Source organism: Simochromis diagramma, unplaced genomic scaffold (genome assembly GCF_900408965.1).
Source record: "Simochromis diagramma unplaced genomic scaffold, fSimDia1.1 OVJJ01000477.1, whole genome shotgun sequence".
NCBI classification, from domain to species: domain Eukaryota; kingdom Metazoa; phylum Chordata; class Actinopteri; order Cichliformes; family Cichlidae; genus Simochromis; species Simochromis diagramma.
In genome coordinates, this window is record NW_024387300.1 from 527,997 (window position 1) to 543,416 (window position 15,420).

Genomic DNA, 15,420 nt, shown 5'->3' on the forward strand with positions numbered 1-15,420 from the left:
GCGCTCTGCCAGCACTATACACAGTGCAGGTAGAGCACCGCTTTCCCCTCCTGAGACGTCTGACGGTTTGCCAGAATCTCTTCGAGGCAGTCCGAAAGTCTTTTTCCATGGCCTCTCCGAACTCCTCCCACACCCGAGTTTTTGCTTCAGCCACTGCCCGAGCCGCATTCCGCTTGGCCTGTCGATACCTGTCGGCTGCCTCCGGAGTCCCACAGGCTAACCAAGCCTGATAGGACTCCTTCTTCAGCCTGGTGGCTCCCTTCACCTCTGGTGTCCACCATTTGGTTCGGGGATTACCACCACGGCAGGCACCAACCACCTTGCGGCCGCAGCTCAATGCAGCAGCTTCGGCAATGGAGACGCTGAACATGGTCCATTCGGACTCAATGTCCCCAGTCTCCCTCGGAATGCTGTTGAAGCTCTGCCGGAGGTGTGCGTTGAAGATCTCGCGGACTGGGGTCTCTGCTACACGTTCCCAGCACACCCTCACTACGCGTTTAGGTGCACCAGGTCTGTCCAGCGTCCTCCCCCGCCACCTGATCCAACTCACCACCAGGTGGTGATCAGTTGACAGCTCAGCCCCTCTCTTTACCCGAGTGTCCAGAACATATGGTCGCAGGTCTGGTGATAGGATTACAAAATCGATCATCGACCTACGGCCTAGAGCGTCCTGGTGCCACGTGCACTTATGGACACTCTTATGTTCGAACAGGGTGTTCGTTATGGCCAAACTGTGATTAGCACAGAAGTCCAATAACAAAGCACCGCTCGGGTTCAGATCAGGGAGGCCGTTCCTCCCAATCACGCCCCTCCAGGTCTCGCTGTCGTTACCCACGTGAGCATTGAAGTCTCCCAGCAGGACAACAGAGTCTCCAGGTGGAGCACCCTCCAGCACCCCCCCCCCAGGGACTCTAAGAAGGCTGGGTACTCTGAACTGCCACTCGGCGCATAAGCGTAGATGACAGTCAGGACCCGTTCCCCGACCCTAAGGCGCAGGGAACAAACCCTCTCGTCCACCGGGAAAAACCCCAACGTACCGGCAGCAAGCCGAGGGGATATTAGAATACCCACCCCAGCCCGCCGCCTCTCACCAGGGGCAACTCCAGACTGAGACAGAGTCCAGCCCCTCTCCAGGAGACTGGTTCCAGAGCCCAAGCCATGTGTAGAGGTGAGCCCGACTATATCTAGCCGGTACCTCTCAACCTCACGCACTAACTCAGGCTCCTTCCCCACCAGAGAGGTGACATTCCATGTCCCTATTGCCAGTCTTGGCAGCCGGGGGTCAGTCCGCCAGGGCCTCCACTCCTGGCCGCCACCCGGCACACAATGCACCCGACCCCTATGGCGCCTCCTGCGGGTGGTGGGCCTGCGGGAGGATGGGCCCATGTCTCCTCTTCGGGCTAGGCCCGGCCACCACATTGTTTATACGTTTACAAAAAAAAAAAAAAAATCATCGGCCCATAAAAACGAAAAATCAAAGCCAGTCCAGTTATGTTTGACCTCATGAAAAACTCACACAATCAAGTATCAGTAGGGTTCCCTTAGAAACCTTGCCTCATCCAAAATAAAAAACATACAAATTAAAATGTATAAAAGTGAAAGCAATCCCTTCCTTCTCTTTCTATAATTTTTTTTGCCTTTTTTCCACCCATCCTTTGTGTCACTGCCATCTTGTGTCTGCAGTTGGCTATTGTCACTGGAAGCATGCTTGGCTTGGATCCCATTGGAAACTGCAGCTTGTCTCCATTTCACCGGTGTGTCTATGTCCCATTAACAATGGCCTGAACTTATCAGGCTGAAAGGCTAGCAGCCTTTTCTGGTTCCACTTGCACATTGAGGATAAACCTCTGGTCTTTGCATGTTCCACGTTAAATTTAGGCTGGCAGAGACAGGATTAACCATTGGGCCAATCACAAAAGGCCCTATAAATTAGGACTCAGTTTCCTGGAATCGGTCTGGACCAGGACATACCTCGTGGTGAGCCACATCTTTTGTCCAGGCTTGTAGGGAGGTGCAGGATTCCGACATTGGTCCGCCAGGTTTGTCTTCCAAAGATGGCGGCACCGGGAGAGATAGTGTTGAACTGAAGGAACTTCATGCTCACCATCGACTGCTGGAAAGAGCCGTGGTTGATAAGCCAGCTACGCTTCAAAAGAAGATAACCCAGTCGCCGAGGAGGTGAGGCTGTTGTGGACATACTCGACCCAGGCGAGTTGGGCGCTCATTGTGGTTGGAGTGGAGCAGCACAGTCCTGGGGTCTGGTTCTGAACAAAAACCTACTTGACCTCCCAAGGGATCGCCCTGATGGTGCAGGAGGCTGGAAGGATCAGAGAATCCTCTGGAGCTCCTTCTAAGGAGGAGAATTGCCGGGACAGAGCTTCGGGCTAGATGTTGTGTGACCTGGTGCTATAGGTGATTGTTTTTTACTCATTTCCATTTTTCCGAGTCCACCTGGCTTGCCGGGCGTTTAACCATTTAGGAGTTTGAAGGTAGGCAAGATTCTTGTAATCCGTCCAGACGATAAAGCCAGTGCTGGTACTCCTCCAAGGCGAGTTTGACTGCCAGGAGCAATCTGTCCCCTACATCATAGTTCCATTCTTTGGGGAAGAGATGATGAGAGAAGTAGGCACAAAGATGAAGCTTACCTTCATACTGTTGGACAGCCGCCACTCCCGAGTCTAAAGCCTCCACTTTTACAATAAACTGGTTAGAGACAGGTGAAGACAGGATAGGAGGTGAGGCAAAGCATTGCTCGAGGTTACTGAAAATGGTTTGAGCAGCCTAGTCCCACTGAAAAGCACCTTAGAAGAATTTAGGTGTGTGAGAGGTGAAGCGATCTGGCTAAAGTTTCGGATGAAACAACAGTAGAAATTAATGAAGCCCAGAAAACGCTGGAGCTGTTTCCAGTCAGAGGGTTCTGGCCAGTCCACCACCGCTTGGACCATGTCTGGGTCAGGTTTGAGGTTGCCCTGCTTAGTGATACAGCCCAGGATAGACACTGTTGTCACATGCAATTCACATTTCTCCGTCTTGACAAATAATCTGTTACAATTCTCTCTCAGACCTATTTAAGGTATAAAGCTGCTATAAAGGATTCCCTTAAAAAACTATGGTTTGCCATAAAACTGTACAACAGTTCTTTTTGTGACAAATACATACAATAATCACTATATAAGATGTCATAAACATTTCCGCATCAAACTGAATCCTTTGCATTGTAATGTGCTATTTTTGATCAACTACTTTTGCTATTTTATTACTGTGCTATGTTTGTTTAACAATGTTGTTTTTAGATTGTATCATCAAGATGTTTTCTGGCAAAACAGAGACGAGCCTTTGTGTTCATTTTGCTTGGCAGTGGTTTTTGTCTTGGAACTGTGCGATGCAGGCCCTTCTAAACATTGACCTTAATTGAGGCATGTGAGGATGTGTTGTTCTGGGGTCTTTTGTGACCTCTTGGATGAGTCGTTGCTGCGCTCTTGGGCTAATTTTGGCTGGCTGGGAAAGTTCGCAATTGTTCCACGTTTTTGCCATCTGTGGATAATGGCTCTCACTGTTGTTTGCTGGAGTCCCACAGCTTTAGAAACAGCTTTATAACCTGAGAAATCTCAGTTACTTTGTTCCTCATTTGTTCCTAAATTTCCTTGGATTGCTGCATGATATCTGGCTTTTGTGAATCTTACTCCACTTTGTCTGGCAGGTCCTATTCAAGTGGTTTCTTGAGAGCAGGTGTGGCAGTGATCCATCACATGGTGCTGTTACAGTGAGGAGAGACCTTGTCATCTTCTTCCAGACTCCATCTGGACCAAAGGCCAACTATGTACCAAAGAGACTGGGCATGGTATACTTGGCTCCTTTTAATGTTGAGAAGCAGAGGCTCTACCCTGAGCCACTCTCAGATGGCTGAACTTCTCACCCTATCTCTGAGGGAGATGTCAGCCACCCTTCGGAGGAAGGTCATTTCTGCCGCTTGTATCCGTGATCATGTTTTTTTGATCCACAGTTCGTGACCATAGCTGAGGATAGCGACATAGATCGACCGGTAAATTGAGAGTGTCACTTTTACACTCAGCTCTCTCTTGACCACAATGGACTGGAACAGCGTCCGCTTCACTGCTGCTGTGGCACCAATCCATCTGTCGATCTCCCGCTCCCTTCTGCTGTCACTTGCGAACAAGACAACTCTTCTACTGGGGACAGGAACTCATCCCTGACCTGGTATGAACACTCCTCCTGCTGAGGACCATGGCCTCAAATTTGGAGGTGATGTTTCTCATTCCCACCACTTCATCCTCGGCTGCAAACCATTTCAGTGCGAGCTGGAAGCCATCACACAATGAAGCCAACAGAACCACATCATCTGCGAAAAGCAGAGCTGAGATTCTGAGACCAACCAATTGAAAGCTTTCCACCACTTAGCTATGCCTAGAAATTTTGTCTTTTTACAAACAGAATTGGTGACAAACAGCAACCCTGGCAAAGTTCATCACCCACTTGAAACGAGTCTGACTTATTGCTGACTATGCGGACCAAGTTCTTTCAATGGTTGTATAAGGATCAAATGGCCTGTAGCAATAGGCCAGACACCCCATAATCCCCAAGGACCTCCCACAGGACACTCAGAGGGACATGGTCAAATGCCTTCTCCAAGTCCACAAAACACATGTAGACTGGTTGGGCAAACTCCCATGCACCCTTAAGTGTCCTCAAGCAAGTAAAGAGCTGGTCCAGTGTTCCATGACACAATGAAAACCGCGTTGTTCCTCCTGTATCAGAGGTTTGACTACCGGACCAACTCTCTTTTGCAGCAGCCTGTCATAGACTTTCCTGGGAAGGCTGAGAAGTATGATGCCCCTTCTTAAAGATGGGAACCACCACCCCGGTATGCCAATCCAGAGGTACCGCCCCTGATATACACGCAACTTGTAGAGCAGTGTCAACCAATGTTCCCTCTAATTTTTCATGTGTCTGAGCAAACACACAAACTCCCTGAGCGGTCCCTTGGACCACTGTGAGCAACATCAGACGTGTGCACTGTGGTCACGCCAGCATTGAATCCATCCAAGTTACATGGTTTATTAAAATAAGCAAATTACAGCATTTATATTTATGTTAGACTACTTTTAATTAACTGCTTTAGCCCACTTACAATGAAAATTTTAAAAAAATCTTGTTCATGACCTGTGTAGTATGTTAACACTATTGGAAGTAAAAAATAACTTGAACTCCAATTTTGAAAACACAACTTTCTTTTTTTTCTTTTTTTATATAATGCTCTGACTTGTATTATGAGTATGAGTCTGTGGTCTGGGAGAGAGTCCTGTAACTCTTTGTCTGCAAAATACAGTATATAATGACCAATATTGGGCAATTAATTATATAGTTACTTCTTCAAAAAAGTAACTGAGTTATGCAAACAATGAAGTTTTTTGCAGCTGTTTACCTAAAAATGGAGCCAATGCAGTTTTTTAAATAAACATTTCAAAATATTTACAGAACAATCAGCTGTTCTGCATCAAATTTGATGCCACACAAATTATTTGTGCCACTCCAAAAAATAATTTCTGTCCACTATGAGATAAAGGAGAACAACAGCCTGATACCTGCAGGCCTGACAACAGGAGATGTATCACTCCTGTAACACCTGTAACATTCAGCAGTTGCCTCATTGTTCTGACACACACAACAAAACTATTGACTACACTACACGCTAACTACACAAGATTTGCGCAGATCTCTCACATCTCAAAACACCGCCGTCACTCCTAAAACTTCCCCCTTTCTAAACAACTAAATGTCATGTTGCCATATCATTTTTTGACTGGTCGACATGGTACATTGTTCCACCAATAGGAAAGGGTGGGGGTTTTTTTTGGTTTTGTTTTTGACCACAGGTGGAGAGTGCTTTCGAGCATTTTCCTTATAAAATGTATTTACCGTTTCTTCCTGAAGTAAATATAAACAACGATAGTATTCAGAAAGAAAACCAAACATTGCAGATAATTTTATCATAACTCTGGGTTTACGTGGCTTATCAACACAATAAAAACTAATAAAAACATTATTATTGGCTGGACTATGGGATAAGGTGGCATTGTTCTAATCCCATATGGGAGCAGCCAGTCACTTACTGACTAACAGTGCAAAACAGAATTGTTAAAGTATTAATTTTAATTTCAATTCAGGTTAGATTTCTTTTTTGTGCGCAACACAGATTTTCTGTGTGCAGAGACCGTGCCAGCAGGGTTAGGGAACATTGGTGTCAACCAAGACAGCCCTGCAACATACAGAGCCTTCAGGAACTCAGGGTGAACCTCATCCACCCCAGGGGCCCTGCCACCAAGGAGTTGTTTAACTGCCTCAGTGATCTCACCCCCAGAGATAGACAGGTTGTCCCCCTCATCTGAAGACCCTGAAGAAAACTGAAGAAAACCATGAATCATCATATGAACATTACCTGATTGAAGCAGTGCAAAGTTACAGAGGTTTTATTAGAGTCACAGCTAAGAGTTTTGCAATTTGTCATAATTTTAAAAAGTTTACATTTCTTCGGTACTGAGGCTTTCTTGTCTGTACCCCATGGTAGACTGGTGTGTAAAAAGCAAGTGAATAATGTAGAAAACAGAGATTTTTAAATGGGAAACTGTTCTTGAAGTACATTGAGAGGGGAAGAGAGCTGTGCAGGAAGTGTGATTTTGTGTTTGGTGGTTGTTTAAATAATTTGTGAGGTTTAAGCTGAGATTCTAGCATTTCTGGCAAAATACAAATATATATATATATATATATATATATATATATATATATATAAATAAATATATATATATATATATATATATATATATATATATATATATATATATATATATATATATATATATATATATATATATATATAAATAAATCGATTCAGGATTTTAATGAATCAATATTGCTTTATTAAAGCTAAAATCAATTTTAATCGATAAATCAATTATTGAAACCCACCCATATTAAGAAGGTCCTCGAAGTATTCCTTCCACCCCCCAACAATGTTCTCAGTCGAAGTCAGCAGTGCTTCACCCACACTATGAACAGTGCAGGTAGACCACTGCTTTCCTCTCCTGAGTCGCTTGACAGTTTGCCAGAATCTCTTCGAGGCAGTCCAAAGTCCATGGGAGACCCTACCATGGGGGCAAAGGTACACCGAAAACATAGCCCCTCAAATCCCTGGAACACACAAACCCCTCCACCACCACGATAAGGTAATTGATTCACGGACAATTTTGTTGTTACCAGGGTTATTAGGGTAATAGTGCTCTTTCCTGTTTCTAAAAGGACAGGGCAGACAAAGAGAGGACAACAGATGCAAATATGGAAAACTTTCATCACCTTATCATCTCAGAAGAAGGTGCTCACATATTCCTGATGTTGAAGCTCCAGTTTGGTTACTATAGGCTACAACAGTTAAACTGAATATTTTTTTTATATATAACTCAAAGAATTGTTCTGTGGTGAATATTACATTACAATGTGTCTTATTAAAGCCTTTATTAATAAAAAATAAGTAATACTTTTGGGAGAGGCCAACAACAGGTTCCATATGATATTTCTTTAATATATGGTCAATAGTATAACAAAGTCCAAAACACAACCACTACTGAACTACTGATTAATAACATTATCTTTGCCATTATCATGTCATGTAAAAGAAAATTATGGTATTTCTGCACTTCTGTGTGTCTTTCTGTGTTACTGGACTGTGATGAAAGATTTTTTTCTCGCCTTCAGACAGAGGCCATCCACCCAGATTGCGCTCTGGTTGTTCAGCACATGAAGGCTGAGGAAGAATGTTATCAGATCCTCAAGCAGGAGGAGAACAACCACTCTGCTAAGACAGGTCAGCCCGTGTTTTAATCTCACAATGGGAACAGATATTTTCATGGTAGAAAGCACTTCCCACTGGGGACAAATATACAGTCTCAACGAGGTCTAACACTTACTATAGTGTTACATTAGAATGGTATTCTTTAGATTTCATATAAGGCAGATAAGCCATATGTTGTGATGCTTCCAAACTTTTCAGAAGAATAACCAAAACACCTTTTTAGTTATATTTTATAATACTGCTACATTTTCAGAATTTCACACGACACAGCATGCTCTAATGTTTTATAGAGTTACACCTAAACCATGAGCTGTTCCACACCTTTTCCATACCATTTTTTTCTAGCCATTATTCTGGTATAGGTTGAGCTTGATTTCATCTGTCCAAAGAATGTTTTTTCTGAATTTTGCTGGATTTTTTTTTGTTGTTGTTGTTGTTAGCATCCATAATTTCTATTCTTGAGGCTTGTCACTTGCATCTTGCAGTGAACCCTCTGCATTTACTTTCATGCTGTCTCCTCTCTATGGTAGACTTGGATATGGATATGCCGACTTCCTTCAGAGTGGTCACTTGGTTGGCTGTTGTTAAGGGGTTTCTCTTCACCATGCAAATACTGTTGTCTTCTGTGGACTTCCAGGTCTTTCTTCATTGCTGAGTTGCTTTCTTTCATTCTCACAATTGACCAAATCAACTCCTTCTCTCCAAAACCAATGCCTTTTATCTGCTTAGTTGATTAAGATATAACAAAAGAACTGCCCACATCCACGCATAAAATTGCCTTTGAGTCAATCGCTCAATCACTTTTGGTTGACTTTTGGTTTTTAAAAAGAGGGTGTAACATGCACAGGTTAAGGAGCTGAAACTCCTAAACTTGCCACGGCTGGGGCAGCAGTCATGTAGTGTATTGAGAAAAGGATCCAAAATGCAGGTACTGGCTGGGGTGCGAGTGAGTGTTTATTTACAGAAGTGGCAAAAACAGGAAGAGCAGAGCGGGGAGCTAACAAACCTAAACTGGGGAAAACTAAAGAACTAACCTGAAACCAAACACTCACGGGAGGAGGAGCAAAATGCACAGAGAAAGATGGCAGAGAGACGCAGAATGAACACCGGGTTACACAGAGTAATGCAGACTGACACGGAGTAACACAGACGACGCGACAGAGAGCACAGGAAAACACAGGGCTTCTATACACAGGGCGGTAATCAGGGAATGGGCAACAGGAGGGAGACACAGCTGGGAGAAACTAGGCTAACGAGGGGAAAAGTAAAACTGAACACATTGACATCAGGCATGAACATGAACCTTCAAAGTAAAACAGGAAACAAGACTTTACTAAGACACGGACTCGACAGAGTGAGACAGACTTGACACGGAACTAAACCTGCAATAATAATAACCATAATCAAAACAGTATCACTAAATAATCAGAACATAAATCATAATCAGAAAAACACAAAAACATAAGAAACAGAAAATGATGGGTCAAAATGACCCAGAACCATGACAAAACTTCCCTCAAATGAAAGTTGAGACACATTATGTCCATATATAACTATAACTATACAACTATAATTGGATGTTTCAGTAAACAGGTAAAAAAACAAAAACAAAGCTTGTGTCAGTGACCAAATATATATGTGGCTAACTGTATGTAAACCATTTACAACAACAGCACTCTGAGCGCTCGACAGCCCCCCCACAATGTTTTTATTACCGTTTGCTGACGTCAGCCTGCTTTTATAACAACATGCTGATGTCTGACTTTTGACCAATGACTGTGAAGCATTACATACTAAAATGGTATTTTGTTATCTTTACCCACATGATTAAAGCAGAACTGGCTAAAATAATTGGCCAAAATCATTACATGAGAATTTTGAGCTTTTAAGCATTCATGCAGTGTGTATTTTTGTGATCATTCTAATGTCATAGAGTTTTGTACTGAAAAAAATAAAAAGTGTGTTGTAGAGCTCTCTCCATGCCCTTTCATATGATACATTACTAAATATGGGTTCTTGGAGATTTTTTTCCAAGGTCAGCTTTGATCTTGGGTACCTACGATGAAGGTCAAGGTCAAATGCTTAGCCAACCTAGGTACTCATGTCCCCCAACACCTAGTATATTGTTGTAAAGTTTAAAGAAGACCCATACAAAATTGTGGATAAGCTAAGGTTTTTGGTGTGACCTGACTGACCTTGAGCTGTTATTGGTATCTACCATTACACAAAATCTGAGCATGATATCTTAAAAACTGTGGACATTAAACTGCCAAAAAACAGGCAGCCAGACAAACAAACAAACTGAAAGGATTACATAGTCTTTCTTTTTTCTCACCTCAAAACAAAATAAAAAAAAAATCATTGCCGTTTCCACCCCCTAAATAAAACAAGTGTAAACACAAAACAAGCATTACGCTTGACAGTCCCTTTTCCTTGGTAGCACCTACATTTGGGGCCATCAGAAGCCAAATGGGCTCAAGTCATGTCACATAAAATTATAGCCATCCTGGGAACAATTTGAAATGTTCCATGATGTCACTGTTAAACATACATACTGATTTTACTGTACAGTAAAAATCCAAAGATGAAAGAGATGTTGTTTTTTTAATCAAGCAATATTTAAAAAATTGGTTCCTTTTACTGTTTATTTGATATCTAGGCCAACGTATATACTGTGCAGGACTGCATGTCCAGGAAAAACAAACAAACAAACAAAAACAACAACAACAAAACAGTCTAAAACATAACATATTTCAAGTGATTGTCCAGGCTTCAAAACTTAGAGTCTGAGGCTGGCAGAGGAGACGATGATAGTCTGAATGCCAACTGTGTGGCCAGCGGCGCAGATGGAGCAGTTACAGCGTCAAGGCTGGCGATGTCGAGGCTGGAGAGCTGAGCAATGGCTGCCATGATGATGAACTCAGAGACTGAAGCCTCCTTTCCAGGAGATGGCCAGCGGTGTGGGCAGCTGTAGCAGGTAGACAAAGGTGAAAAGTTTTGATGACAAAATCCTTCATCTTTATCAACTGATGTAGCAAATCCAATAACCAAGGAAGGCCAGAAACCAGTCTTTGTAGACTGTGATGAGCTGCCCCCTGGTATTCCTTACTGGGGCTTTTCAACCAATCATTGCACAACTTCTGCACTGTATAAATCCTGTCATAAATCATGAGGGGCTGAGAGCTGCTGGGTCCATAGTCGTCACGTTATTCTGTCATGCCGGCTGTGTAGCAGGACTCCAAGAACATCACATTACTCAAAAACAGCTGGAACTTTACAAAATAAACCAAAGCCTCGAACGAAAAAACTGACACAATGAATCTTATGTGGAAATATCAGTAGTGATGTCATCAGACAGACGGAAACACTAATTAAGTAATAATGTTATTTAATACTGAAGAACAACAGAAAAATAAGAGGGATCAAAAATTCATTAAATGTTAGAACTTCAGGTAATTAAGGCTAAAGGAGTGTTTTGTAGTTCACTTTTTAAATTGGAAATGTAAACTTACTTTAAGTTGGTATTATTATTATTATTAAAAATATTACATTTTTTTAAATAATTATATGTTTATACATCAATCCAACAGAGCAAGAGAAGATTAATGGATTCATATCTGTGAGGGATACTGGTTTTATGACTGTTAAATAGATAAAACAGATCCGGCCTGTGTGTTAAATATCTAACTATTATTTATGATATGCTATTAAAAAAAAACCTTAGCATTACCTTAAAAGCATTGCTCTGTCAAAGCTGTTTTGAAATCTATAATTATATTTAAGGAATTATTTTTAAGCAATTATTTCAACTAAGCAAACACTTGCACACAAAGTTTTAGCGCTGTACTATCAGGGGGAAAAAAATTCAAAACAAGAAAATCGCACTTTCCTCAGCCTTGTCTTAATTTAATACAGTAAGAGATTACAAGTTCCTAATTTTATTTGAAGTCCTGTTATGAAGTATGTACGTCATTTTCATTTAATCTGATAACATCTACCAATAACAATCAATTATTTTCAAGTTAAGGAATTTTGTGTTAAAATCAAAACAAGAAAATTACTGCTATGCAGTATGTATTTCGAAAAGAATAGTATAGGATACCAGTGGTCTGTGGTGTTATGGACTGCATACTGTGATATTTCCTATGTAAATTAAGAGAGAGAGAGAGATCTTATAGAGCATAGGCATCTACTTCTCAAGCATGTGGCTGAGCAGCTGTGGGATGAAAGTCTTGTCAAAATAAATCTGAAAGAACCTGGAAAAAAATGAAAATGATCATTTCTGATGTTGGTCTTTTCTGTGGAGCCTTTCCCACCCTAGGACTTTAGAAAATGCTGGAATTTCTTTCCGTTTAGGAAATGAGTACTGTTGATTTACGTAGTCAATGTTTGTCTTATAATGTCATGAAGCAACACACAGTGATTTGAGGTTAGTGGTTGTCTTCTGGTTTTTCTCGATTGCTGTTTCCTTATAGTGAGACAGATAGTTTCAAAGACAGTTGACATCTGGAAGGTCAAAGAGGGTGTCATCCTCAGTCATCCTCTGGCAGAGCATGTGTTCCAAATCAATCCTCCATGTGATGCTCGCAATGCTGAGTCAGAGATGGCTGTGTTGTTTCAAAGAGTTCAGAGTTACATGTTCTGCTTCCAATTGGGAACTTATAAGGATGATCTTGTAATGTCCTTAGAACTGTTTTCGCAGTCAAGTACTTTCCATATAGATACTAATTATAAAATATGGGCTTAAGTTACGTGGAATAAACTATCCTTTGCAATTACACAATTCACACTTTTAAGCATCAACTCTAGCATTTCACCATAAAGCATAAAACATGGACATACTTTCTCAGTCAGAAAAATGAAGCCAATGCGAAAGTACCTTGTCTCTTTGCTGGTGATGTTATGGGGTCAGTCTCTTGTTTGGGGTCATACTAAATAAATAGTTCAGTTTGTTTTGTAAATCTTTTCAAAATGATGGATTGATTGTGGTATGAAACACTCGTTGGCCAACAATTTGTCAGCACAAGTTGTTAGCCAATGACCTGTGGCATCATGGTTGGAGCTGACACGCCTTGTTTTTTTTGCACCTAAGTTTGCAAAGGGCAGGAAAATCTCATCTCAAAGCTTCAAAATTAACATTCTGTGCCACCAACATGTTGTTTTTTATAATCCCACAAGTGACCAGACCTGTCAGTCTAAGCAGCCACAATTCTAATAGTAATAATGAAATACTGCAAAAGGGTGATTTAAAAATAAATAAATAAAAGTCACCAGCTTTACTATTGTTTGGAAGGATGAGACCATTTGTAAAATTTTGTTTAGCTGAGCGTCCTTACCTAGAGCAAAAAGTTTAGATAGACCAAAAGGGTTGTATATTAATTGAAGCCCCATGCATACACAATATATTATTAGCATTATTATTATTGTTATAGGGAGGAATGACCAGGTGATGGAGAACAGCCGTGTGGGCTAGCTTTCCCTTACGCCACACCCTGAACCCATTGCTCCACCCCTCCCCTGTAGCTGAGCCACAAACCACACCCAGCCACTTTAATAATAATAATAATAATAATAATAATAATAATAATAATAATAATAATAATAATAATATTAAGGCTTACAAGCCAAAATGAAAAGAGAACAATTAAGAAAAAACTGTGAGATTAAAAACAGAGTCAAAGTTAAATATCAGAGGAGCTTCTATCCCCAAGCCATCATTCAGTAATGGCAGAGCTGAATGAAATGAGCAAGTGAATAAGGAGATTTGCTCTTTCATTTGAACCTTCACACACAGCTGGTCTAGCTGTCCAGTACAAACTGAGCACATGCTGTGGAGATAAAAACAAGTGTAGCTTGTTTCACATTTGTTTTTCCTATATTAAATGTAATTACTAAAGACATGGTTTATACAATTTAACATATAAATAAATACAGCAATTTACAGGATTCTTGTACAAGCCAGCACATGTGTTTAGATGACATCTAATCAGGTTATTAAGTGTCACCAGGCACTTCTTTCTGTGCTTCTCGTCCACAGGAAATGCATCATGAATGAACTGAAGTACATTATTGCCATTTTTATTATTTACATTACACTGGTTACATGTCAAATTTGCTCTGGACACGGTTTACTTTTATTTTTGTCTCACCAAAAGACAAGAATGTGATGATAAAAAGCAATGTCCATAACTAAGCTCCTTAAAATTTATAGACCACTCCACCATTTCCTTCCCATCATATGAACTGTTATCAGATGATTATAGCGCATTAGGAGGTAGACCAAATTTTAAAAGGAGGCCGGGCTTGATAACAAATACTGAATCATCAATAGTGGGAGGTGAAGCTTACTTGTCACACTGTAGGCATGACTATGTTTACTGCGGCTGTTGAGCATGGGAGAATGTGCTGGCGGGTGCACAGGTGGAACAGCGGAGTCCAGGTAAGTGAGATCAGAAGCAGGTGAGCAAGTGTTTGGCAGTGGCTCAATTCTTCTGGAGGGTGAAATGTAACTCTCAGGAATACTGGAGACCAACAAGGAAACTTAGATTTGTCAATCTAAGAAATGCATTATCTGAAGTCACTAGGAACAGGTCACGTTACCACAATAGCAGAGACAATGATCTAGCAAAGAACTGTTGCCACAGCTGATTCTGAAATATGGTGGCTCGATGAGAGAACCCAGAAGTCTGACAGAAATCAGAAATCTTGGAGAGGGAGAAAAAAACAAACCCCAGCATGTCCAAATCCTAACAAACATAAGAATAACAAATGATATTAGGAAAGAAACAAAACTGGAACATAAATCATTCTCGAAAACGAAAAGGCAGTGTGTGGACAAAGTGGAAAGAATCCCAAGAGTAGTGAGTCTGTAAGGAAGATATAAAATGTGAGGTATTAGCTGTTCTCATTCTGCACTTTGTTGTAAGGAGTGGGATCATCTTGAAGAAAGGATTATACCCAATTTGCAGATGAAATATAATTTGTAGGAGAATTAAACATATTCAAAGAGCTGTGGATGGAATATTAGTTTAAATCTCTTCTTCTCTGCTAAGATTGCCATGTTGAAATGTAAACCTTAGGGCAGGGCTCTAGACTAACTTTTTGCCATGGGCGTACCGGTACGCCTAATTTTAAAAAGTTAGGCGTACCGGCACAAAAGTGAGGCGCACACAAATTTTATAATAATTGATATAATATAATGTGTTTTTCTGGATACACTGTGCTTTTTCAGCATTCAAAGATTGATGACACCGTGTCAGAGCACTGGCTATGAATTTCAGAAGGATCAGGCCTTAACTTAACAGAAAAGTTAGCAATAGTTCTTTTCCTATTACAGCTACATCCACTTCTGTCGTGCCTAGGCTGCTCACTAGGGCTGGGTATCATCACTGATTTCTATAATCCATTCGATTCTGGTTTTCAAAGTCCCGATTCGATTCAACTTAGCCTCAGACAGTCAGAAATATTATAATTCTGATCATTTATCAGTACTGACTTCATCAGAATTGTGAACATCACAGCAGATGCCTTTGTGTGAAAGTAACTGAGAATAAAAC

At 41.2% G+C, this 15,420-nt stretch overlaps 1 protein-coding gene across 3 annotated transcripts in view; it reads left to right on the top strand.

The window, feature by feature from the left end:
- The window catches only part of ghrhrb (growth hormone releasing hormone receptor b), a 71,030-nt gene that overhangs the window by 12,589 nt on the left and 43,021 nt on the right, over positions 1–15,420 (top strand). For 2 of the 3 annotated variants that reach the window (XM_040004079.1, XM_040004081.1), the window contains exon 2: positions 7,768–7,876. In XM_040004079.1, the coding sequence (XP_039860013.1) occupies positions 7,768–7,876 (109 nt within the window). Of the gene's footprint in view, positions 1–6,890; positions 7,388–7,767; positions 7,877–15,420 lie in introns of those variants that run through there. The other variant, XM_040004080.1, reaches the window with a different exon arrangement.